This window comes from Epinephelus lanceolatus, chromosome 17, assembly GCF_041903045.1.
Source record: "Epinephelus lanceolatus isolate andai-2023 chromosome 17, ASM4190304v1, whole genome shotgun sequence".
NCBI lineage: Eukaryota > Metazoa > Chordata > Actinopteri > Perciformes > Serranidae > Epinephelus > Epinephelus lanceolatus.
Window position 1 is genome coordinate 19,775,695 of NC_135750.1, and position 27,976 is coordinate 19,803,670.

General features: G+C 41.8%; 1 protein-coding gene across 18 annotated transcripts in view; it reads right to left on the reverse strand.

The window, feature by feature from the left end:
* The window catches only part of kcnma1a (potassium large conductance calcium-activated channel, subfamily M, alpha member 1a), a 185,411-nt gene that overhangs the window by 114,137 nt on the left and 43,298 nt on the right, over nt 1-27,976 (reverse strand). For all 18 annotated transcript variants that reach the window (XM_033613123.2, XM_033613113.2, XM_033613101.2 and 15 more), the window contains exon 2: nt 21,372-21,533. In XM_033613123.2, the coding sequence (XP_033469014.1) occupies nt 21,372-21,533 (162 nt within the window). The remainder of the gene's footprint in view (nt 1-21,371; nt 21,534-27,976) is intronic.

Sequence of the window (27,976 nt, forward strand, 5' to 3'; positions counted from 1 at the left end):
AGCTCTGTCAATAAGGTGGGTGGATGCCTGCAACCTGCCGTGAATGACCTTAACACAATACCTTCACCCATCAGCGGGAGGGGTGAAGGTGTCACAGTAAACACTTTGGCAGTTGCGTTCACCAAACAAGCTCATAGTTGAGTATGAGGAGCTGGAGTCGCTCATATAATATTGAAGACAAAGCCGACATATTTCATATTCAATTTCAGACCTACTTACCGAGCCCTCGGTATGCTTCTGTAGTTTAAGATATGGCAGAGGAGAGGAACAGAAGGGTAATTTGCTAATGGTTTCTGTTCCTTTGCCTTTTGGGGTATATATTATTAATTCCACTTAAGTCATACAGTTATTCATTCAGTGGATAATTAATAGTCTCCCTGGCAAAAAAAGATAGCTAATCCAACTCCAATAGAAACGGAAAGTAAAGGATTTTACTCTCTCAGTTACAGAAAGTCCATTTTGAATACAGTTTTACATGTCAAATGAACATCAAGTCAATAAACCCTTTGTGCGATTCTCCCCTGACCCCTATTAAGAAGACACTGAGCCGAATTCCACTTCAGTTCCACCTCTCACCTTTCCTCTAATGATCGTCTGCTGGTGTGATTGATTGTTGAGTAGCGGTAACACCCGTATCAATATTGAATATCCAACACACGTGTCTGTGAAAAGTTCAGCTGTCTGCCTGCCGCATGGAAGGCAGCCGCTTCCCCCAGAGAATGGGGATTTTATAGGTTTAATATCAGTCACAGGCTTTTCATAATCCACCTCTCCATTCTGATGCATGATTGAAAGTGCTGCATAAAGCTGCGTATACACTCAAATCTGAAGCACCTGCATATATACATGCCTGAGTTCAAATGGGGTTTGGGGAAGAGCTGTTGTAAATGTCTGTCAGTTCAGAGACATTGCTGCTTTTGCTGCTGAGATTGTGCCCCCCAAAGAAGTATTTCAAGCCAAAACATGATCCTTTCTTTAACATAATTTGTTTTTGTGCCTAAACCTAACAGCACATTAACCACAGCGTTGACATCTGGGTGAATCCTCATTCATCCCTGACAAACTCTACATAGTTTGAAGGTAAGGATTCTTTCTTTGCTGCTTATTTTCTAAGGACGACATACAAAACAGAAGATTAAAAAAAAAAACTTCTACTAATGATAATAACAATAATAATAATAATAATAAGAGAGGAAAACCCTTATCTAATTTTTGCCGCCATTAATTGATTTAGTACCAATCAGACTGACTCCTAGATTGTGATGGTTAACTCCAGAGGGTTACCATTAAAATGGTTCAAGAACAGCAGGGTGATTGTTAGCGCTGCTCAAAAAATGTTTAGTTTATAATGTGCATGATGCCTTACCAAGTTCATAATTAAATAAATACATGGATAAATAATTTAGTTCATTAAGGTTAAAATGTAAATCTCATGTGATTGAGCTGATGTATAAATGGTAAAATGCACATGATTACAATGGTTGAAGCTGCTAAGGCATGAGTTCATTATTTACTTAGATTAATTTCTATGGCGGAACTAATGTTCATTCAGGTGTGCCGCTACGGCAGAATTTGCTGTCGGACCGTGGAAAGCGCAGTGTTAAGAATGTCCTGCTAGGCTTGACTTTTGCTTTGTTAATGTCTGAGGCTGAAGTTCATTGTCTGAAAGACGGTTGAAGAGATGTTTGAAGGACTTCACAGGCTTTGGGAAACTACTTTTGCTGTGTCTCAAATCGCGTACTTCTGTACTTACACTTAATATTTTGAGTGCATAAGTGCATTCACATTGAGAAGTATGGAAAAATGCAGTGCACCGTGAGTACCCGGATGGTGCACTCAAAATGGTCAAGAAGTTGACTGTGGAACTATGGACACTTCTCGCCCTCAATGGTCGCCATCTTGGCTACATACCGGAATGGGAGGGACCACTTTTCAAACTGGAAATGGCGACCGAGGACTGTGAGCGTCGCTACATTGTACAAATGTAAGTTATACATGTGTTTTTTGCACTAAGCACCACTATACTGTTGTCAGGTATAAGCCAGCAGTATGTTTATTGGGTTAATTTAGCAGTCTGTAATGATTTGGTACTGCGAACGATACCGCGAATGCTAATGCTAGTTTGCTAACTAGCTAACAGCTGCAACATTTTGTTTTCTGTACTGTCATGTTACACTTTGTACAATGTATTGGTGCATTATCTGTTATGTTTATTCTTTAAAATAGTTTTCATGGCGTGACAAGAAGGAGATGCTCCAGAAAGACAGAAATGCCAAAATAAATTCCCCTTTTGAGGGAACTGACCTGTGTCTGTGTTGTTGTGAAAGGAGCTACAGTGATGGCTGAGAAATTGATCCTAATCCCTTTGGTTCGGTTAACCCCAAGCGGATTAAATGATACAATATTTTGCCAATCAGTGCTCTCTAGAACAACACATATTAGCGTTTTTTGCTTGTTTTTTTTTTCATCTAACACCATCATCAACAGGACAACACTGCAGGACTTTGTCACTTTAATGTTCAGAATTTGCTGAACAACCCACTTTTCTTCGGGAGGATGTTCTTAGCTTGTCAAAAACATATTTCTCATGGGGATAGTTGTGGTTTTACTTGTACTTTGAGACAATCTGTCCATGAGTTATCTGCCACCACCCAACTGCAAAACCAAAACTACTATCATTTCTAATTCGGGCAGCCTGGCTCTTTAAGCTCATTGAAAAAAAAGCAGATAAAAAGGATAGAAGCACCCAGGGATGGCGGAGAGAGAGAGAGAGAGAGGGAGGGAGAAACAAAAACAGAGACAGACAGAGGGCACAAAGCTCATTCCTGTGAATAAGAGATGTGATGTTGCCACGGTGATATGCCACTTGTGGGAATAACTGTGAATGCGATGTGCCAGAGAGACACATACAGCTGCAGCAAAGTAATAAAGGGGGATCACACAACCAAGACATCATTCAGTCTTCAGAGACTGGGATGGTCTGGCCCTTTTAGCCTCTCTGTCAGGGGGAGTTTTATGCTTTCATTACTTCATCTAAGTAGCCCCATAATGGAGCTCTCCCCTGCTTCTGCTTGCAGTAAATCTATCAATGGGATTATTTCAAAGGACACTGAAGCAAACAGAACAAACACATTATGTCATTTCCAGAGAGGTTGAAGTTGTTTACCAGTCAAGGTATGTTTTTATTCATTAGTATTGATTCAACCTGAAGGGTAATTCATCCCTACCTTCACTGTGACTGTGCTTGACCCTTAAGTTAAGTGCAGCCATGTGCATATCGCATAATAACCACAATGAGCACACAAGCACTCATATAGCCTACAGTACATACGGTACACATATTACTCATGCAGGCTCTTGCTTTTGTGCATGCAGTCAGATACAGCTGGGTCCCGGCACTTTGCTGGCATGCGTCCTGGCACGCAGGGTGTACTGATAAGAAATTAAGACTTCAAAATATGTTTCAGTGCTGTCCAAGGAGAGAGGAGAGGAGAGGGAGAAGGAAGTGAGCAAAGTCATACTGCTTCTGGTCCTTCTTTGATGCATCGAGGCTTTGAAGTCAATACTGATGCAATTTAGGGCCAGAGGCAGAGACAGACCTACAAACCATTTAATTAGCACCTTGCCATGGCTTCTAATATGAGAGAGCCTCAGTAACAAAGCCAAAAAATATGTCTCGACTTCTCTGATTTACTCACAAATAAGCCAGACTGTGTCAGATGATTTAACACATAAGTATATTGAAACTGAGAGGGAATAAAATACGCATTTCGGTCTCTGCTTAAATCTATATCCAGATCAATCCTCATATGAATTTTCCTCTTGCTTTTATTCCCTCTCATTCCCTCCATATCTCACTTTCACCTGGCCTCTCATACAATAATCTCCCTCCCTCCCGCCCTTCCTTCCTGTGCCTCTTACATCACCTGCGATCGTCCCCTAATGATCTAATGGAAACTCTGAGCAGTAAGCGGCGGGCTGGTGGAGGTGGTGTGTTTTGGGGACACTGCGTGGCCGTCCCATCCCAGGAAACAGAATCCCAGTGGGGGTAAACGGATCTGAAACCTGGCTTAGCAGATGGTCCCCACTGTGCTGACTCCTCTGATGAACAATTAGAAGCGCAAACATGACACGAATGACAACAGCATATTCAGAACGAACCTGAGACCATATTTACGGCCGGGTCTGATACTGACACAGGAGTCATAGGACGGTCAAAAAAAGATTGAAATATGAAGCATTTAATACCGCAATGCCTACACACGGAAAGCTGGCACTCAATCATTCACCTTCTGAGGCTCTGCACAGCACAGAAGGGAGGTGTTTGCCATCAATATAAAACCTTATGTGACAGTTGCTTTTTGTTGCCTCTTAGGTCAGTTTCAGGAGGAGTAGAACCATATCATCTATCTTCCACCGCCGATGTTGCTGCAATGATAACCTGTCCACCCTATAAAGCAGAGGTAGGGATGCAGTCAGCCCCATCTCCAATGATCCTTTCACTCCCACACTATCTCTCTCTGTGTGACTCAGACCTGCTGATGTATAGATGGTGAGACAGACTGAGAAGAGGAGGCAGTTCCTGCTCCGCGGAGCAATTGACATGCAGCATATAAAGCCTGCACCAAGAAAATGCTAATAATTTGATACTTCATCAGTCCCCTCTGGGAAATTCTCTTAATGCTCAGCCCACTCCAGGGAGCTCTGAGTGCAAAGTGAGTTAGAGAGCAACACCTACAGTACAGAGCTGGGAGGTATTCAGTTTCTTCCTCCAGGAGCCTCCAGGTTAATTTACCATCAATCAGTAGCAGATGCTAATTTATCGTTTGCTGGTACAAAGGAACCGCCAACTGAAATCGCAATTAGTCTTCCCTTTCTGCAGTCAGAAATCATGGCGAGGAAGAAAAAAGGTATTCTGGGATATGCTGGAAATGCTCCTTTAGGGTTCATCCTGCTGCTAAGTTGAGCTGGTATACGAACTTGACTGACAGCTAAGCAAACGAGGGTGCTGAGGCACAATGCGAAGCTTGTTTACAAGCCATGGACAGACAGCATTTGTTAGCATTTAATGTGGAATAAGGACCACTTGATTTAACATTAGCAGGTTAATTGTTATGGTGTTCAGTGTGCTGCAGGATCTTGCTAATTATCTACCTAGACATTAGCGGTGCACTTCTCAAGGTGCAGGACAAGACGTGTTTGTAGACAAGGAGGAAACATTAGTATAAACCTTCTTATTTAGACCTGGAAGCTACTGTCAGACTTTTATTTTCAAGACAAGCACACAGTGCTCCATGTAATTATCTCTCCATTCATCCACTTTCCCAGGTTTTCAGGTAAACAAGTTCTCGAACACATTCTCGCTCCAAGCTCTTTCATTATCGATGCCAGTGGCCCTACAAATCAAACCGTAATACTCTAGGTACTCCACCAGGATCAGTTCCAAATGATCAGAAACGGCATGTCAATTTCTGCTCATTACATGCATTGTGTCTTTTCAAAATAAACTTCCATTTTCACAGTATATGTACAGTTTTGTACTTAGGTTAAGGAAAAAAAATAGGAATAGAAATAGTATAGAGAGCCTTTATTGTCATTGTACAGAGAATATACAATGAGATTAGGAGTGCTACATCTGATCAGGTGCCAACTAGTCAACAAAACAAGCAAGCAAAAAAGACAACACAATCATTCGTAAACCCTGAAATGAATACTGTAAAATCAAGCTGTTGTACATTTAAAATAAACAGCGATTGCACTTGATAAATGGAGTATTGGGGGTGCCCACCTGGTGGAGTGGGCACCCCATGTACAAAGGCTGTGCCCTTGCCGCTGCAGCTGTGGGTTCAATTCCAACCCATGGACCGCTGCTGCATGCCATCCCCACTCTCTCTGCCCCCTTCATGCTATTTTTGTCCTGTCAAATTAAGGCAAAAAAGCCCCAAATATATCTTCAAAAGGAGTTTAAGGAGTTAACCTATGTCACACAACATATATCACTAGCCTAGCCTGCTACACATACTAGCATATTACATTATTATCAAAATAACTCGATTGACTTTTGGTTTCACACAAGAAACAAACAGCAGTCTCAGCAGTTTGACCCATCTACCTCCCCTGTTGCCCGCGCTATGCAGACTTTCTTGCTCTTTATACTACAGCAGTTGCTTGGAACATCAAAAATTGCCACTGCTAAAGGTTGCCTCAGTGCGTCAGTATCTGAGGCCGAGGGCTACTGACCAAGTATCAGTTGGGAGTGAGACCAGGTTGAGTTCTTGTCTATATGACATAAAGACAAGACATTAGCTCCCTGGAGAAAGCCAACTGTATCCTGATTATTACTTAAGTGCAAGAAAACACATTGAACATAATCGTCAGCCTATGACAGAATGGTGCTCTATGCAGATGCAATATATGATATGCAACCTATTTTCACTTTAACTTTTACTGACAAATAAGGTATAAAACAGAGGATTTCTTTCTTTTGCTCTACAGTAACGCGTCTCTGCATCAGGAGGAAAATAAAAGAAGACCTTGTTTAATCAGCAGGACTGCAACCAAAGGAATTGTTATTCTTTGCTAATCTTGGTAATGTCCTCTGTCCTGAATCCTATTTTTGGAAAGCTTTAAGAAATGTGTCTGGCAGTGGCAGCGGTGTTAGATGCGCTTGGATCAATGTGATGCTGCAAGTTCTGATCCATTAGGTGTGCGTCATCCCAGAGGCACTGAGTCACTCAGCACTCCTCCCCGAGACCATACCAGGCAGCCATGACAAAAATGAGACAGGGAGAGCGCTGTCTTGGAGGTGACAGGGGGCTCCAAATGACAAACATGAGAATGTCTGCATCCTCCGTGACTGCCTACTTAGGTCCCTCTCTGTCTGCACGCAATTTTCTGCCTGTCCATTTGCCTATTTGCCTGTCAACTGTTTGCTGGGTGACTGTGTGCCTCGGACTGTCTGTCAGTCTGTCGGTCTGTCTGTCTGTCTCTAGCCTGCAGTCTAATGTGACTCTAAATGTAATCTCATTTCTGACTACCCTGTCACTCCTCAACCTGAGGTTTCAGCAGAGCATAAATAATCATATTGTAAAAGTAAACCGAATATCATTACTGCAGTCACTTGCTGAGATTCAAGGAGGCAATATTTTAATTATCTAATAGCACGGACAACTTGTTTTAAAGCGACAGTAGGTTTATTGTAATTGGCTAAGTGATTTTGAATTTCCTTATGACACAATCCAAAAGCAATAAAGCCATCAAACAATAATCATGAAATATAATTATTGAACTTTTTATTTCATCATCTTAGTTCCAGGGGCATGATTTGATTTGCGAGTATTTTTAGAATGAATGCACCGAGTCGTTTCTCTCTGCCCAGACTAAAGGAAACAAATGAATATGCACCGTCGCCACAGTGTCTCAGACACATTGCCTTGTAAGTCACAGGTGACTTTGATCTAATAAGGAGAAGGCCGGGTAGCCAGCTAAGTGAAACATCACTCCTGTGTCTGCTCTCTTGACCTTTTCCTCTGCAGAACGGTCTGAGGGAGGGTGGGACAGACAAGGGCACTGGGGCTGCAGCAAGAGAAGATGGGTGTAGGTCATGGGCTCTTTAGCGCTAGAGGCCCAGGTGGCAAATGGATGGCTTAATAGATGGGGGGGAAGGAAGAACAAGCAATGATGAGTCATCCCGCAGAACGACTCAGAGTTATGACAGGCCCGAAGCGGGGCTGCAGGGAAAATCATTCATAACGATGAACTAAGACCAACCACCTCAGAGTTGTAAAACTCTCCCGAGTGTGGTGCAAATTCAAAGGCAGTGAGATGAAGATCAATTCAGTGGATCAAATAAAGAACTTTAACTATAGCAACACTATAGTGTGAATGGTGTTATCCATGAGGTGACATAAACTACTTTATTTAGCCCTGGTGCATATTTCAGATATAATTTACTAGGGCTGGACAACTAATCGAAACGGACATTCAGAACCTCTAACCGATGTAATCTTGCCCTAATTTCGGTCTTCTTTTAAATTCTGTTAATACTCTCCCCACTGTGTGTGTTTATGTACTGCCCCCTCGTCTAGTCCGCAACCTGGAAGCAACATGGAGGAGAACTCAAACACCAAGCCAACTGAGCAATATGAGCAGCTTGTACCAAAGAGAAATGCCGTGTCTGTCATTCGGACACATTTTGGCCTTGACAACACCAAGCAGAAAGAAATCAAATGCAACCACTGCGGAAAAACTGTTTCAGTGACCAAAGGTAATACCACCAATCTGTTTCAGCACCTGGAGCAAAATCACATTACCGAATATGAACAGTGCATGGCTAAGAAAAAGTAAAAAGAAAGAGACTGACAAGCGCCCGCTGACAAGTGCCTCCACAAAGCATCTCTCGATAACACAAGCATTTTCAAAGGCCACATAATATGAAAAAGGTTCAAGAAAATAGTTTATCTGTGTGTGTTTCCTTCAATTATTTTATAATCACAAAGATAAGATAGCACTCTTTCATTAGAGAAAATATCCCAGCTTTAATAACAAAACAAAATAATCCCCTTAATGGAGGTAAAATCGTGATATTGATTTGAGGTCATATCGCCCAGCCCTACAATTGAGCCCTCTGGTTCATCTGGTTAAAGGGATACTTCACAAAGTTTCAACCAGCTTTGCATCATAACAATGTGGGTAATATGTGTAAATGAAGTGTGTTAAACTTTGCTCCATCTTGCCAGCGCCCAGATCTCCATGCTCTTTACAGCCAACAAAAATCCACAGATGAAGCAAAACGCAACAGCCGGTGGATTTTGCTGGCTCTTGGGCTGTTGCTCAAACATTTTTGAACATTTCTGACTGGCTGCCACCACCGCAGACACAAAGACTATAGACGCTGATTAGACCAAACTCAGAACAAACAGTAAGACTATGCAGTGCTGATCAAATATAAACCAATATTCCTTACTCTATTGCCTGTGTCTCGCCTAAAATGTTTTCAGAGACATATTTCAGTGCACTGTTTAGCTGCAGTATGAGAATTTGTGAACAATAAGTGGGTGCCAAACTGTTTCCTGTATTGTGAAAACGTAGGCTGTAAAAAAAGAGATCAAACAGTAAAACTAAGCAGCGCTGATCAAATACAAACCAAGACTGTCACTGCATTGCCTATTTCTGATCTAAAATGTTTTCAGAAACATATTTTAGTGCACGGTTTAACTGTAATACAGTGGTGCAAACTTGTCACCTTTCAGCGAAAATTACCGTTTTGAATCCAAAATTGGTCATTTGTGTTATTCATGTAGATCCGATGAATTTTAGAAATGGAGAAGGGTGGGGGTCTACGAGGACAAAGTCACGGGGTGAATGAGGGAAATAAGGTCAGGGTGATGAAATAAGCCTACTTCACAACACGCTCTCATGACTACAACACATAAATATGTTGGTCACGTTTTGTTTTGCATCAGTTCCGCACACTTTCTTGCAGAATGCAACTTATGGTCGTCAATGTTTGCATCGCAATTCTTTGATTGGCACTCACTGGCTTCCGTCGCTATGGCTACGCTTGCTGTATCTGCCTCGCAGCTCGGCTTGATTATCAGAAGCACTGGTTGGCTACCACGGAGGAAAATTTCGTGCTTGTGGTGTAAGTATGTGGTGGCATATTGCTGAAGTAGATCAGCGCAGTGGAAGTTTGGTTGAAAGTAAACTCACCAAGCGGCACTTCTCAGGTGAAGGGGTGAGATGAGATTGACAGCAACGTCACTACAATGAGCTGCAGTGTTTGCAGCAGTGATGGGGGAAGAATTTTGATCCTTAACTGCAAGCAAAAGTACTAATAATACCATAACGTGAAAATACTCAACTACAAATAAGTGTGCTGAATTCAAAATTGTACTTTAGTAAAAGTAACTGTGATGGCCAAGGCCACACAAAGCAAATACCAGAAGTGGTAATATTGTTCACACCCCCACCCTATTACTTTGTTAAGTACACTGGTTAATTCTATTTGCAGGCAACCACATCCCAAACAATTGATATCCAAATTTAAATCCACACTACACTACACAGTTTATTTGATTTGTAATCCCTTTATAATCTCTTTATTTACTTTTAGCTATACACTCTTTAAATGGAGTGCACACATTTTCACATTGTAGGGTTAGCTTGAGTAACTTTATGTTAAATAAATAATTTTTGTTCTTCTTTGTTTGAGTTACCGTGCTGGTGGGAGGTATCTTCCTGGAGAAGTAAAAGGCGTGGCCAAGGGCAGAGAGCGGCTGAATCCTGTGGCCAGTTCATTAGGCAAAACCATCTACTGCCATGTCAGAGGGGGGGTTTGGGTTTAGTTCGTTTTTCCTTTGTATTAGTTCTAGTTAAACGCCCATTTTGTTTTCTCGTTTTTGTGTTAGATAGTTAGGCCAAGCCACTATATGTTCCCTCATGGTTCATTTTGTTAGGTGTTTGTTCAGTTAACACTTTGTTTTGTTGCTGTTATTTTGAGTATAGTTCTATTTTGTTGACCTCTTTTATAGGCCGAGTTATTACGTTCTTGGTTCGTATTGTTTTTGCTGTTTTTGGGTAAATAAATACTCTATTTTTTCCAACTATGTCCTCGCTGCCTCACTGCTTGGTCCCTGACAGTGACTATGAAAGCATTACCAGCAATACGTACTTAAAGTACAATGTAAAAGCACTCATTCTGCAGCAAAATGGCCTCCATCAGTGTTTTCCAATTGGATTAATAGGCTGTTATTGCTGCATTAATGTGTATGTTGGATTTCACTGCTGTAGATGTGTAACACTGGACTCATTTTAACTCCTTTATATCTTGTTGGGTAGTGTAATCTACGACAACGCATCATATTCTGTTAGATGATCAAATGTTTGTAGCATGGCCCTTCTGTGAAAACCACGTATCTCTAAAAAGTCAGAGAAACAGCCCTGTTTTTAGCTTTGTGACGATGCATTTTTCAGCTGAACCAAGAGGGTAGAGTAGTTTCTGTTTTCTCTGGACATATAGCACCAATTTCAAAAGTATTTGCATCTTCCTACTGCACAGACAGCCCGGTTTTATGAAAAGACCATGTCTCCAGCAGTGAAAGACTTACTTTAAGCAACTCTAGCTGTAGCTGTAGTTGCTTCACACACTCTGCACCCTTCTTCTTACGTGACAGAATTTGCAACAGAATATTTTCTGGATAATATAATACCGTACGCTGCGCCTGTATTTATATATGCGTGCTCAGATGTGCAGCACTATGCCTGCTTGCTAAGTGAGAAAGCAGTGTGTGAATTTTCTACCAGCTGAAACGATGCGGCTCGATGGCAAGACTCCCTGTTGCTCTTCTTTCCTCTTATGACACCCTGCTTTCCCTCTCATCCCCTCCTCCTCCTCCTCCCTCTTCACTCCTCCACCACTCAGTACACGACTTATGTTTCTTTATGTGGCGGCAGCCCAGAAAAACCAAGCCAGCAGGGCTGCCTTCACACAGCTGACGCGTGGCCGTGGTATGAGAATACATTCTGCACCACCACTAAAGCCAGTGACATGTCGCTCTAAATCAAAGACTGGAACCAATAAAAAACATATAAAGAGACATGAAATGGTTTACAAATGGACATAAATACGACCTCACATTTGTCAGACTTATAATACCTCCAAAAGGTAACACATAGCACAGCATTGCTTTGAGCTAATTGCCAACTTACTGTAATCATGATACCGTGTTTGCAGTGGCAATGATAGCATGCTGACATTTAACAGGTATAATGTTTATGGTGTTCCCCATTTTAGCTTAACATGTCAGCATGGTAACATCGCTAATTAGCACTAAACACAGTATACAGCCAAGGCTGATGGGAATGGAATTAGTTTTGCAGACGTTTTTCCTCACAAATACCTGCAAAATTGAAATTTTGATGCTACAGAAGGAGTCAGGGGATCATCTAAGTTATTAACATTCTTCCTATGGGATGTCTAAGTGCATTGGCTGGATTACAGCGTGGTGTACCGGCCCAAAAACCAACAGACTGGCATTGCTATCTCTGAAGCCATGTTGCAAAGGTGGCTAAAAACCAAACCCTGACTAAATCATTGCCAAGAAATATCTTTATGTAGGGCCACACCCACCGCTGACTCACTGTAACAAACATTTCTCGTCATCTTGATCTAATACTTTCAATCTATGCTTTGAAAGAAATCATTTATGCTTTCTGTACACAATATTTTGGTAAAGCCTTATCCTCAGACTGCCTCGCTGTTGTGGATTATTGTTGCTGCATGCATGTATAGTTCTGTGTTTGAGAGACTTTGGCTGGCACCATACTGATCTCCCTCCTCCTGCTCCCTCCATCTCACTCTCTCTGCTGCAGTGCTTGTCCCCCGTGATCCCTCCAGCATAAACAGCTATTCATCACCGTTCAGAGGATTTAAGTCAATGCCAATTGGATTGCAATCGACCGAACTGATAAATTACAGCAAATGACGAAATGAATAAGCTGCGCAGCTAGCTAAGCTCAACAACTGGGAGAAACGGGAGGGAGGCGAGGAGACGGCCCCGAGGTTTCAGAGGGCGCCGAGTTGGAGTTAAGGGAATAGGAGCAAACTGGCTCAGAAATTGAGTTTCATTATCGAGGAACACACTGCTGGAGCAAAGTCTCATGTCATGTCACCGAATGCCGAACACAAAGGTGAAAAATTGATAGATTTGTCCGTGTCCACTGTTATTAATTTACAGAGGAATTGGGCTGTGAAGACAGTGTGGCGATTCCTGGAGAGAGATGGTCTCTGCGGCTATTGATTGTTCATGTCTCATGTCAACATGACAGGTGCTTTCCGAGACAGATACTTCTGACAGACACTACGGGAACTGTGTGTGTGTGTCTTTCAGCGAAATCAGATCATGAAAATTTGATCATATGATGTTACTGTTTACAAATTTCTGATGCATACATAACAAGTTTGGTGTCATGTATAACAGTGGAACAGAGCTCATTGTTTTGAACACGAGTTAGATTATTTATATGATTTTGCATATTTGCCATAATGGTGTACATTGATACATAAAAATATCATTATTAATATTATAATAGTGTTTTCAACTGTATCACTCAGCCCTAGTTCAGGGTTGTGTGTGTGTGTGTGTGTGTGTGTGTGTGTGTGGGTGGATGTGTTTGTTGTACAGATTCCTCATTCATCAGCAACACAGAGTGCTCCCCATGGATGGATAAAACATCGTATAGTAAAATCCTTACATTATGCAATATAATGGGCAAGACACTTTATGCTACTGAATGCATACGAGGAGACTTAAGCCCCTTTCACACATGCAGTCTATCACTGAAATGTGCAGGAACAGTTCCTGCAGGGGGTTGTGTGTGAATGGGAGCGGGGATCGATATTCAGGGAAATCTGTACCGCTGATTTATCACCTAAAGACTGAGTAACATTGAATGTCGTTACGGCCGTGTTGTGAATGAAAGCAGTAACATTGCAGGGACAAGTAAAGGGTTGTTATGTCCATCTGGAGAAAGGCGCTTTTACATGAGCGACTGAACCAATCACAAGACACTGATGACATACTGGAATCAGCAATTTATGCACAGTAAACAAAGCAACAAATTGGTTGAATATCAAATACACTATAGGAGAATTGGCGCTGGACAAAAACAGTTCCTCGTCCAATATATTCCCGCAACAATAAGAGACACGCACACGTACATCCAGTAATGCCTCATCTTCTTCTGTTGAGTTTTATGTCGGTTGGCATTCATTAGAGTTGCATTACCACCATGTGCCGGACTGTCCCTTATCAAATCTACTCTTGGCAGTGATTGCCATGGCATGTTTGAAAAGCATAGACAGTGGTTGGTTGGTTTGTAGACTCCCATTTTGAAGCCTTGGGTTTGGCATTTTGACTGTCCTCATCTTGGATTTTGGAGCCAGCAGTGACCATATTTGGACAAGAGGGTGGGGCTAACCCTAAAGCCAGCTGCTACCTTGGTTAGCACAATGCATTATAGTCTATGGTTAACTGTGATAATGCTAATGCTAATTTTCCCTAGCAAAAAACAAACTTAAAACCATGAAAACAAAATGTACTAACTGAATAAACTTAATATCAGACTTCTGAGAGGGTCTTTAAGTACAACCAAACACTAAACAAGACATTTTTAGATGACCAAAATGTTACAATAAACTTTCATGAAGTGAAAACACACTGAAATAGCAACAGGTATGGTTACACCTACGATTATCCAAAGATTATCTGTGATGCTTTTTTTTTTTCTCCAAGTGAACGTTAGAATATATGCAGTTCACATAATCTGGTCAAAATTAATATATATATTTTTAAATGTGTGACATATGGAGGAAACTTATTGCAGACATATGATTCACACGGATCAACATAGGTAACAACAAATTAGAATCTAGGAGAGACGTAATGTAATCAACTCATGCACTGAGTAACATTACAAGTATACGTTCTACCTTAAAAGTTGCCGGCAGTCGGCCCAGTGAATCAAGTTATTTTTTCTCAAACTCCAGCTGCTGCAAGAGGCAGCAAAACATCCTTTCATTTTATAGTTATAGTTACTAATGTAGGTAAAATGTGCCACAGTATGAACAGTGGTTACATAAGCATTAAAACCAGCCACAGCTCAGCCCTGAGCAGAGTGACCGTCCGCTATTGACCAGTCAACAGACTGCAGTGTTCACAGCTCCACCTTTTAGTACCAGATCTGTGTGCTAGGTACCCCAACAGAGGGGGGACCAAAAATGGGGACGGTACGAAAAGGTTCCATTGGTACCATCCACAACTTTTCACAGTGGAAACGGAAACAGAGCTTGGTGGCCATTTGAGGAACCGCAGTTTTAGGTACTTCCGTGTTGGCTTCATATTCCAGTTGCGGGGGTTGCTGTGCAAAAAGGTGCAAGAGGGAAATGTTCCTGAATGCAGTGCATGTGTGAATAGTGAAAGTCACCAGCCGCGCCTAAAAGGTGATTACAGTAATTTACTGGGCACTGTGTGGAGAAGGATATACGGTACTTTGCTTGTTACTTTTGTGCAAAGGGATGAGGCTGTTGTTACAGAGGAGAATAATATAGGAGACGGTGCTGTGCTGACAGCTGTAACCATGCTGAGGAGTTTACTGACAGCAATAAATTAGCTCTACACACTCGATGGGAAAGTGTAATTAGCCAGCCCAAACAGACACACACATTCAGGCATGTACACAAGAACACACCCGCTCGCACAAACACACAACACACACACAGCATGGAGAAACATACTGTATCCACTGAGGCAAATGCATCAGACGCAGACACATACGTTCATGGGTAAACTCAGGGATGCAAACAGACTCTGGCAGTACCCAACGGCTGCTATGAAAAAAAAAAAAAAACAACACAAATATGCTTATGCAAGCCCAAAGGACTGTCAGTACAAAACTGCACTTATACATAGGGATAAATACACACTGCGCTAACATAAACAATGCCGGTCTGAAAAGTAGAACACTGTGAATGACAGCTGTTCCCCGTGCATGGAGTCACAGGGGGTGCGAGAGAACACGTTCACACTTATTTTCTCCACAACAGGATGTTGGAAGACACGTGGAAACACAATGGAACACACCCACAGTGTCCTTACACACTTTGCACAATCTCACTTTGATTCTTGCCAAGGCACACACACACTGTAAGCAACTGTCCTCACACATAAGATGGAGAAAATGGGATACAAGAGGCAAAGGTGCACACAGGGAGAAAGCATGAGAGTGCTTCCTGTCTCCACCGCAAAATCTGCTTTTCAAACAGCTGGAATGTGTTGGATTTGTTACAATTGCAGTTCGAATGCATGTGCTGTCTGTCCGCCGCAGAGATAGACAGATGTGTTGTATTTGCAGATGACAGGGGTCAATATGCAGATTGTCATGCAGTGTGTGGGCGGATGGGTAGGCAGAGGGATGACCACAGGGTTTAGGGAGCGGACCATGCGAACAGATGGTCCCTGGTTGCCACCCAAGATCCCATTAAGAAAGATGGCAGGGCTGACCTATTTCTGGACCCACCATACCGTGCAAATCTACTGCACGGAGAGATAGGGCAAATATCTACATTCATAGGTCATAATCCTCACTGTTTGCTTTGGACAATATGGGATTACATACGTTGTTACTGTAGCATTAATGCGGGAATCAATTAGATCAGATTCTGTGGTAATGCAGCACAAGAATTCGGCCCGCTCACATTTCCAGCTGTCCGACTAGTCATTTCCTCGGACATTGTGCCCTTGAGTGCTTAATGAGGTCTTTCTACAGAGCAACTGGGGTGATACGGTTGTCAAGAGAGCGATGAGCCATCCGCCGTCGGACCAGAGGTGCATTTCACCTACGTATGTAACACATGCAGCGCCTTTGTGTGGAAAGCTGTCTCGTGGGGCTCGTGAGACACTTCCTCCTTAAGCTGCAGCTGGCACTTAGTCGCCTAGTTGCTTCCTGCTCTGCATAAGTCCCCAAGGGCTGACTTTTCACCTATCAATCAATTTCAAAACCATATTTGGAAATGATTATTGTGCTTTCTTCTTGTCTCTTTTTTTATTTTTTGATGATTGCATTACCAGGAGAAGATGGTGTTCAAATGTGTTTTTTAATTAAAAAATATTTTGGTATTTCTTATTTCTTATTAGATAGTAGGAGAAAGGCGAGAAAGGCAGGGAAGGCAGGGTGCATACTGTCGCTGCAGTAAGGATCCAGGCTTTATACATGGTGCACATGCTCCATCAGGTGAGCTACCAGGGCACCCCTGTGTTCGATTATGCTTAAGTTCATTACCCGTCATGTTTTCCCTTTGACCCTGAGCTTAGTGTCAACTGAAAGCCACACTGGAGCCAAGTCATGTGTGAGTGAGGTGATAAATATTTGATAAGGTAATATTGTAAAGGTGATGCGTGATACAAAAAGCTAAAGACCCAGAGCAGCAACCCCGGCTGACGCTAGCATCAATCATTTCCCCCTGGTATTTTATAAGCCTCGTAGGGTGACACAGAACCTAATCAAAATTGGATATATGGCTCCATGTGTGTGTGATGGTGATTGAAGGGGCTCATGCATGCAGGTTAGAGAGGCTATGATCACACAACGACAGGGGAGTTTGACATATAATCAGTCTGAGGAAACAACGTGTTATCAGCGCCTCTATCTATTGGAACTACACGTTCATTCTCACACACACATGCCTGTGTGCACCTGCTGCTCTTTGTTTACTGTTCATACATGGTCTGAGCCATAATAGCTTTCTGCTCTCGCACCCTATAGCTGAGCAATTCTTTAAAACACGATCACTTAATGACCCCAATGACTCTCGTGCAGCACATGTCTGGTCTTAATGGTTAGGCAGCGTAGGTGGATGTGTGTTCATTTAATTCCTTTCTCATCAGAGCAAAGTAGTTTGGCAGAGTCACATTAGGGCACCAATAACAAAACGGACCTCGCTCTTCGCACGCCAGTGACTCGGCCCAGCATGGGGGAAACAATATGGGGGACTCCTGGGCCAAGCTGCTACCATGGGTGGATTTAAATGTGTCTGATGATTCAATAAGCTTGGGGGTACACTTGATCTTTCCCTGGCAGTGAAGTCATCAAGGCAAACAAATGAACGGAGATGGAGGGCCGTGCCTTCCTGCCTACCAGGGGCTATCCGTCTCAATCTGCTTTGGCTTTGGCTCTTCCATCTGGATAGAATGGAGCCTGTATCGAGCTTTAATCCTACCTGTGTGTGTGTGTGTGTGTGCGTGCGTGTGTGTGCGCGTGTGTGCGTTATTTCTGCTCTGCTCTGCCCAGGCAGACACCCCCCTAATGTCAGATGACTGAGCACCACTACACAGCAGTTGCCATGGTTACCAGCCAGGTTCTGTGTACACGGATACTCATCGCAATTTTGATCTGCAGTGAAGCACTGATAGGAGAGCAAGAGTCCCACAAAATCGCCCACACACACACACACACACGCGCACACACACACACATATACATACACAGAAGCATATTTTGACAGCTTAGCCTATACGAGCTGTCATGCATGTATTATATATGCAGAGAAATACTAGCATACATGCACAAATGTACACATTCCGCCCACATGAAGACGTATTCATTCACCTACACGGAGCACACTTGTCAGTACTGTACATACTATTGTGCTGCATATCATTAGACAGAGCACGTAAGCAAACACAGCCTGCTGGGCAGAATTATCAGCCTCACCAGAAGTAGAGCAAATCACAGTAGGTGATACACCAGGATATCTCCACACCTAGAAACCCCTTTAAAGCAACCAGTGCCGTATTTCTAACTGATTCTTACAACCAATCTCTGCTTCACTCTCCATCTGCCTGTCTGTCTCTCTGCTGCTGTGTCTGTCTCTATGTTTCTTTGCTCCGTCTCTCTCCCACACACACATATATACGAACAGGGCAGATTGGGAGCGCTCAGTCAGAGCAGAAGATGAAAGCGAGAAGGAGCTGTGTCCATGCCAGCGGAGCTGTGTGAGTGGGGAAGTGATGAAAGAGCAGCTCATTTAGTAAATTGACAGCTCCCTTCAGGATTCTTCATCTTCTTCACCATGAAAGGCCCAAATCCTTCTCAACTCCCAGCTATTCTCACCAGGCGTGAAGAAACTGTCACATTCCAGCAAACATTAACAATGACAGTGTTAGTATTTTAGTTTGGATCCATCTCTCTCCTGACTCCCACCGCTGCTTCATTCAGTCCACAGATGCACAGAGGGTGTCTGTGCAAGACAGACATGCCGCTGGTAATACTCTGATGCAAGTTAAGATGCAAGAGGAAAGCTAGACAAGACAGAACTAAGAATAGATTAAAAGAAGAACTTTTTCTACAGAAGGTGACAGAGACACTTACACAATGCGTACATGAGCACGCACACTGTAAGCAAACTCTTTGCATCCTCTGGCATAAACCGCACCCTACATTTCTCAGCAATAACACAAAGTAGAAAGCTGCTGTTGAAGAGCAGCTGATATAGAGAGCCTCAATGTCTTATCTGAATGAGAAGATCCAAATACTGATAAAGACACAAAAAAGCTGTTGTCAGGGTCATTTCACTGGAGTGTATATGGAGTCATGCACACTCGATCATGGATGGATCACTGGACGAGCCTACCAGGCAGAGGCCCAGGGGCCCAAAGTGACAGGGGGTCCCCTGGCCTTCCCCTCTGAAATGTAAGATGTCAAATTAACACATATTGACCACAGAGAGACTCAAAATTACCACAAAGAGACACAAAACAACAAAAAAAGACACAAAATGACCTCAAGGAGACACAAAACAACCACAAAGAGACACAAAACAACAAAAAAGATGCAAAATGACCACAAAGAGTCGCAAAACAACAAAAAAAGAACAAAATGATCTCAAAGAGACACAAAACAACTACAAAGAGACACAAAACAACCACAAAGAGACACGTAACAACTACAAAGAGACATAAAACAACCACAAAGAGATACAAAACAACAAAAAAGATGCAAAATGACCACAAAGAGTCACAAAACAACAAAAAAGAACAAAATGATCTCAAAGAGACACAAACAACTACGAAGAGACACAAAACAACTACAAAGAGACACATAACAACCACAAAGAGATACAAAACAACAAAAAAGATGCAAAATGACCACAAAGAGTCACAAAACAACAAAGACACAAAATGACTTCAAAGCAACACAAAACAACCACAAGGAGATGCAAAATGACCACAAAAAAATACACAAAATGACAACAAAGTGATACAAAACAACAAAAAAAGACACAAAATGACTTCAAAGAGACATAAAACAACCACAAGGAGATGCAAAATGACCAGAAACAGACACAAAACAACAAAAAAGACACAAAATGACTTCAAAGAGACATAAAGCAACCACAAGGAGATGCAAAATGACCAGAAACAGACACAACACAAAAAAAGACACAAAATGACTTCAAAGAGACACAAACACACAAAGATATGCTTTACAACTACAAAGAGATGCAAAACCACCACAAAGTCTGTGTGTCTTGCTCCTGCGCAGAGGAGGTGGTGGGGCCCTTTGCATATCTGTGCCCAGGGGCCCAGTGTCTCATAATCCACCCCTGCAGGAAATGACTTGAAAGGGCTCCAGCTCTTATCAGACACTATGAAGTCTTTTCATAATCAAGGCAGCTAATAGAAGAAGGCTAACAGTTACAGGCAGCATGCTGCTCATAGCTAACTGTCTGCTGCTCAGTGGAGCTCAGTGGCAGACATCTTGCTAAGCTGAGTGGAGCAGCACGAGAGAAACGCTGCTGACAGAAAGGCAGCTTTTAATTTTAATTATGTATTTTGCGAGAGTGGCGCAGTTGCGTGAAGCAGCACAGGAGAGAGGAGATACTTTTGAGATTGAGCTGAATGGTCACAATGTATTTGCACAACCTGAAACTGTGTCCTTAAGAGAAGCAGTGCTTTTGAAATATGCATCCTTGACGTCTTTAAAGTCACTTGGCATTACACACGTCAGCTAATTCTGTTCTATTGCTGAGACAATTTTCTTTGTGACCGTCGGTGGACAGCATTAACTGTGATTATGTTGAAATATGAAAAGCAAATCTAAAGCAATATGGGGACAAGATGAATAGCAGCACAGCATCATACATCTGAGGATTGCAGATACATCAGGATTTGGCAAAGAGTTTTAGAGCGCAGGAGAGATTCTGGGCGCAGAGTGAGGGATGAAGCTAAAGAAAGGAGGGTCAGCAGGGGAGAGGGACTGTAATTCATACCAAGAGAAAGCCACAGTAACAGCCTCTTACCTATTGCACAAACACCATGCTACCTCTCGTACTTGACAAATAAATCTCCCCCTCACATACACACAGCCATGTCCATGCACACACACAAATACACACACACACCCTGATCGGTTCAGCTGGCAGAGGCACAGGAGAGTGAGTTACAGCGTGCCGCACATAGGCCATTGCAGCAGAAAGAAGACTGGACAGTGCCAGCCAAATAGCTGACTGCGATTCAGCGAGGACTGAGCATCCACTAGCTTCTGTGGGGATCAAATTAATTGCCCTACAGTATGTCTCCAGTGGGACCTGTATAAAACAGGTGAGCAAATGTGTGCATGGCAGTGGATTATACAGTGGATTCATCTGAGAGCCAACTTGGGTGTGAAAACCAGTTGCAGTCTATCCGCCTGAGGAAAGACCAAACTGCTGCACTTATCTAACTCAGTAAATGATTAGTGTCAAAAAATACTTACAGATTTGAGTCTGGATTTGGGGTTTGAGAATGTATATCCACTAAAAGAGGGAAAACCTACCAGAACTCTGCCAGTGAGTGTCTGAGCAGAGATCATAACGCCAGCCCAGTCTTTGACGGAAGTCATCCATCCCACCTCGCTGACTGGGGCCTCCTCCTTCTCATCACCCTTCGGTCTGTCTGCTGCCTGATTGTTTGCGGGATTGATCACCTTCTGGGCCTCCTGGAAGAAAAAAGATAATAATGTGTGTGAGAAAATGGAGGATATCAAAGATAAAATTGGGAGCATGGTGTGCTTTAAGGATAAGGAGAACCTGCAAGGGAAAATTAGATAGAAAGATACTGTTGTTGGCATCTACTTCTCTTACAATAGGAATCCATGTGCAGGCATCAAGACCCCTAAGAACACCCCACTTTGCTGGATATGATCAACAAAGAAATAAATGACTGATATCTATGACAGTGTATTAACGGCATTATAGATAAATAAAATTAGTAATATTAATACAGAGCCAGGGGAGGGGCTAATATTCTGAGAAAAAACTCAGAATTTACAAGATTAAAGACGTAGATTCAGATTAGTCGTCGCTTCACTTTGCAAGGCTGATCAACTTCACCGGACCACAGATGCCACCGGGAATCCCAGCAAACATGGAGAAATTGAATGAGCATTGTTTGAACGTCCAATCAAGACATCCCGTTATGATTCAAAAATAGTTCCAAAATGAGGCCATCAGCTGGCATTCTTCCTGGGTGTCCTAGCAACATTGAAATATGGCATTACATAGGAGTGGGCAATATGGCCCTAAAGTAATATCACAATATTTCAGGGTATTTTTGCGATAATGATATTTATGACGATATGACAAATAGGTTAAAAAAAAAAAAAAAGTATTAATTTAAGAAAATAGAATTGCAACAAAATACGTGCTATAGTTTGACAGTCTGCCTTTAAATATTCAGTAAAAAACAAACAAAAATGATTTTTCATTTCTTTAATTTGTAAACAACAACAGTAACTCAGAGTGAGATTCAGATTCTACATACAATATTAATAGTTCAACAAAATTAAATCTACCACAAATTACACATTTAAACGGCTCCCAAATACAAAAAATTTACCCAGGGTACATTCTTTATATATATATGTCTGTATATACATATATATATATATATATATATATATATATATACATATACATATACATATATATATATATATATATATATATATATATATATACACACACACACATATATATAAAGTTGTTGGGGTTTTTTTCCACCTGGACCTTTATGCTCTGCCATTTCTCCTCTAATCATCACGCTGTAACCTGAGACAGGCTGTTATAATACCAGAACTATCGCACATTCACATATATGTAGTTTTTTGTCAAGCCACAAGTGTCACATAGGTTTATATTACCAAAGGTTTATGACAAAATCACTTGACAACCTTGACTCCTGTGTGCGCACAGCAAGAGAGGGGAGGTAGAGATGCTGTGCTGCTGCCAGAGGAGCCGCTGAATGAGTTCCCTCTGAGCAGTAACTCGCTAAAGGAGTCTGAGCAGTCCAGGGCTGTTCATAAAACATTCAGGACGCTACAGTTTATTCCACACTACTGAAGCTGCTCCTCTTTTTGGAACAACTGCAGAGTCTGTAATAATTTCGCTTTCAGCCATGCTTGTTGTTGCCGTGGGTAACAGTGTGACGACAATATGTCAACAAGTCGAGATATCGACTTGTTGATGTCGAGATATTGTTGGTATCATGATATGAATTTTACATACATTAAAAATTATAGTTAACACAAACACAAACTTATTCAGCTGTTTATGTACAGAGTGTGCACTCAGCAGTTTTATGCATCCTAAAAATAATAAGTCAACAAAGTGTATATATTTACCATAAATTTGTGAGCTCTTTCTCGTAAATTTAAAAACTTCAAATTCGGAAGGTTTTTTTCTCAGAATATTGCCCCCTCCCTCAGCTCATTTTTATTTGTTTTGCCCCTACAGTGTCCCTTATATGCCGTCAAAGATATCAGCCCTTGATGTAAAACAATAACCTGTTCAGTGGACGACTGAGGCTTCAGTACTCCTGAGCTCATGCATGTGCACATTCATGTCAAGCTACAACCTCTGAGGGCAGAAACAAAGGACTGCAAATGCAGCCATCACGCTATGATGGCATCCATCTGCTATATGCTGTATATGTGTGTTTGAATAAGTTCGAGTGCATGTCTGTGTGTGTTGGAGAATGACAGAACAGTACATGTGGCCACTCTTCCCATTATGCACATATGGCTCTTTAAATTAATTGTTCCGCGGGGTTGAGATTAAAACCGTCGTTCTCATGCAGGCATTTTGACGTTCCTCCTAGTGTCCGACTCAGTGAGCAGAGCTGCATGGCAGTTCATTGACATGCTTTGCTTGGCACAGTCACCGCATGCAGCTGTTCCTCTGCAGCCATTCACTCACTCCTGATTTGACACAAGCAGGCACTCAGCTTCCCTTTCCCTCTGGCAGAAAAGGGTATGAGTAGATTTGTGTTTTACAGCCTTTAAGGCAACAAAACCCCACAATTAAAAGCACAAAGAAGCAGAGTAATGGTATGTATATGTCACTGTCACCCTTAAAAAACCACAGGGTTAGGCCCAGCAAATGGCGTCCACAGAGAATCCCTGGAACTGCAATAACTTTCAACCCTCTTGACGGTGGCCCATTGCTCCTTTTCCAATGGAAGCAGGCTCGTATTACAGCGGGGCACACATGCAGCACTTGGAACGCATTTTACAATGTCCCTCCTCACAGTGACATCTGACAAGTAGCCATCAAAGCTGATTATGCGCCATGTCAACAAAGTGAAATTTGTTCCCCAGTAGTTGTACATGTCACATTGCCACAGTTTGTTTGGATGACCCCCATAACATCCCAAAACGATGACGTACATAAAAAAAAGGACTTGTGTTTACAGTGAGTTTGTTTTTGTTACACAAGATATATTTCGTTCCAGGAAGAGCACGCAACCAAAAGCCAAGCAGCTACTGGGGTGGCTGTACGTGCCCACATGCAACACAAAAACAAACCAGAGTGCAACTTGAGTATTTCTGCAGGGCTAAAGAGCAGTGCTATTACAGATGAGCCCAAGAGAGTGCTCTGTCCATTTCAAGAGGATTGTCTGGTCAAATTGGATTACATTTCATAATGATATGGCATGGACACAGCTGCCATTTTCCTAATTTGATTCCTACCCCATAACAATGCCAATAAACTGGCCCTAAAAAAGCCTGACTTAGTCATAAGATCATTATCTGCTCCTGCCGTTGGGGCTCTCGGTACTGCCGTAGATAATTCAGTTACTTATGCTTTATGTACTCATTAAATAGCTTAGTGTTAGTTGACTCCCAAAATTTTACAGTATCTATCATGAGTGTGATTTAAGGCATTTGATTTTATCTTTGAAATCAGTGCCCGATTATGTATGGCTGCTGCCATTAACAGGAAACAATGTAAATTTTGGGATTAAATTAGAGGGGATGCATGGAACACAAACCCATTAACCCCCAAACGGATATTGGAAAAAGAGAGAATTAAAAACATAAAGAGTGAAAGAGGACGATATGGATCTAAAAAGTTATTGATGCAGATATAGAGTGGTGAAAAAGTTGAATGCTGTGTTTGCTCTTATGGATGTTAATTATCTTCCACTCTCACAGGATGCAGACTGAATGTATGAGCCTGCCATTAGTCGGCTATTTCAAAGGAATTCTCCACCCCTTCCACTTCCTGTGTGTTCAAAATCCCTGTCTCTAAGTGAAACTAGTCTTGCATACAGTTCCTAGACCTATTTCAACACTATATTTTAGTGCTGTGCCGAGTCATGTGATATTCATGGTAATACTCAAGACACATTTATATTTTTGATTACTATCACATGAGCTATTGGGCGACCACCATTGTTTGCACAGAGGTGTGTCTCCTTATCTTGCTCATGTCCGATGAAGGGCTGGTGCCCCAAAGGTCACATGTGGTGATACAATTAAAATTTCTAAAATGAGCAGTTTCTGGTGTGCAGACCTGTTTTTGTATTTTAGTGCTATGCGTAAAACATCAAATTCAAAGCTAGCAAGCTAGCATATTAAAAACACTTTTATGTTTAATTTAGCCGTTTTCATACCAGTGCTTGTCTTCCCAGGTGCCAATGTTCTATCAAAACAAGTTCACTCCTGACAAAATTTTGCAAGGGCACCTGTTGCTGCATCCTAGGCTTGGACGTTTACGATTGGTTTAAAAAAATACAAACAACCCAGAGCATTTTTTCCCCTGCAGAATTATGATGGGTTCAGCAAGACCTTTCTCCAGCACTGGCATAATGCAAGACAGGTAACTAAGAGATTTTCTGCTGGGACTATAGTTAGTTTTTTCATCCAACTTTAGCCAACGTATTTTTATAGTCTGTCTTTAATTTACTTGAAAATAACTAAATTTATTTATATGCTAATCCAACACGTTCTCTTCCCAGGTCGTCAAATACAGACTCTTTCTCCTGGTGTCTTCATGATAGAGTCCTTGGTATTGGCTGATACTGGCTTTAAAGCCAACTATCAGAATCAACAAACATGCTTTTTCTTATTTTGCACAATGAATCAATATTACATACATTTCATGTCTCCATCTGCTGATGGGCCATCACGATAAGAGTAGGCATGCATGATATGATGTTAATTCCACTGCAGAAGACACCTGATGATCACTAAAATTAGGTGGGATATATCGTTTATATCGGAATCGCTGATCAGCCAAATAAGTTATTATATATCCGCATATCAAATATCGAAAAAAAATCCAATACTGTGCATTCCTACTTCATGAGACATACCCTTTCTCGTCTGTATGTGACACACAGCTGTCTCTTGGGTGAAAATCACTGTAACGTGGTTAAAATTGTCAAAATTAAGTAAAGTTAATAGTTAAGTTTAAGCAACAAAACTCCTTGGTTAGGTTTAGAAAAAAACATGTATTGGGTTGAAATAACATACTACGTTGGTTGCTCTGAGCGTCAAGCACTAATGCAATGGGTCTACACTTTCGCCACGCATCTGACAGATGTCTATTTAAGTTTTATTTCCATCTTTTAACCCTTCACAGACACCATGAAAACTACAAAAAAATAAACACATAAAAAAACAAAGTTTGAAATACAAATCTCTTTATTACTTTTAGAGTCTCTCAGTGAATACCCAGCATTTAGACGCATCTCTCACTTGAATTTTCTGATAATAGACAGGTCACAAAATTGTCCATACAGGCCACTTAAACAAATATTACAATCACACACAAAACCAAATAAAGGTGCAAAATGACAATTACCATGTACGCCTCTTGGACCATGCAGAATATTATCATTTTGGGGCTGTATGTACTTCCTTTGTTACCATGTTGGCTCTCTGCTCTGTAGCCATGTTGGCACTCTCTGCCACTGTCCTACCTCAGCCCATAATGCAACAGGTGCAACCCCCAAACCCTGGTCATGTGACCCATTACTCTTGATCAAAATAAACTTATAAAGAACAACAGATTTTTCTTTAACTGAACAATATTTTTAAAGATGGTACATTTTAAATCATTTTCAAATTAAAGTTACATTTTTAACTACAGATTTCTTACATTTTTAATCAGTTTTTAATAACAATGATTTTTTTTTTTTTTTAATGATTATTAAGATATTTTGGGGGGGCATTTTTTGCCTTTAATTGATAGGAAAGCTGAGTGAGAAGTGGGGAGAGATAGAGAGACATGCAGCAAAGGGCCACAGGCTGGAATTGAACCCAGGACGCTGCAGCAACAGCGTTGTACATGGGGCGCCTGCTCTATCCACTAAGCCATCAACGCCCCAGTGACAATGAATTTAAACGTCAATGAAATTATGACAGAAAATATGAAAAGCATATCAATTAAATTTCAGCAAAAAATGTCTCTCGGACAGTTACAACACTGGAGTTAGTTGAAGGCTTGGTGTAGCTTGTGGAGACACCAAAGTCTCCCTTCAGCATTGGTATCACACACTGAGAGGTATGACAAAATGAATTATTTCCAAATCGCAACAATTCAACTTTCTTGTTATGTTTCTCGTTACTTTTCTCCTATGTTAGGAATGCCACATGATCCAGGTTGTGCTAAAACACTATGTAAATAACCACCAACATGTCAATGTTCAAACTCAAACCATAAAACCTTATATGAGCTCCTGCTGCCTGAAAGCTGGACGACATGATGAGCTATGAACAGTTAAATGTGTGTGTTTAACTGTATACGCAGGCCGCATGACTAAGAGTCTGTCGTCTCTTTAACTCCCATCCACCCACCACCCCTCATCCTCACTTCTTCAGTACTCTCTTGACTATGCAGCCAGCAAGCGTCTCGCCTGTCACATGCTGCAAATACTCAGCAAAGTGTGTATGCATGCGGGACACAGTACACAGGGATGTCTAAGGTTTCGCTCTGATTGGCTGTGTGCCTGCTCGATAGCACTCCAGGCATGTCGCGGTGGCGTAGTATGTGCTAGTCCGTGCTCAGCAGTTACTTCTTAGCCAGGGGGGCCCCACCAACTTCACACTCCACACACGTATGCTGCAGCAGGAGCACACCACATCGCACTAGAACT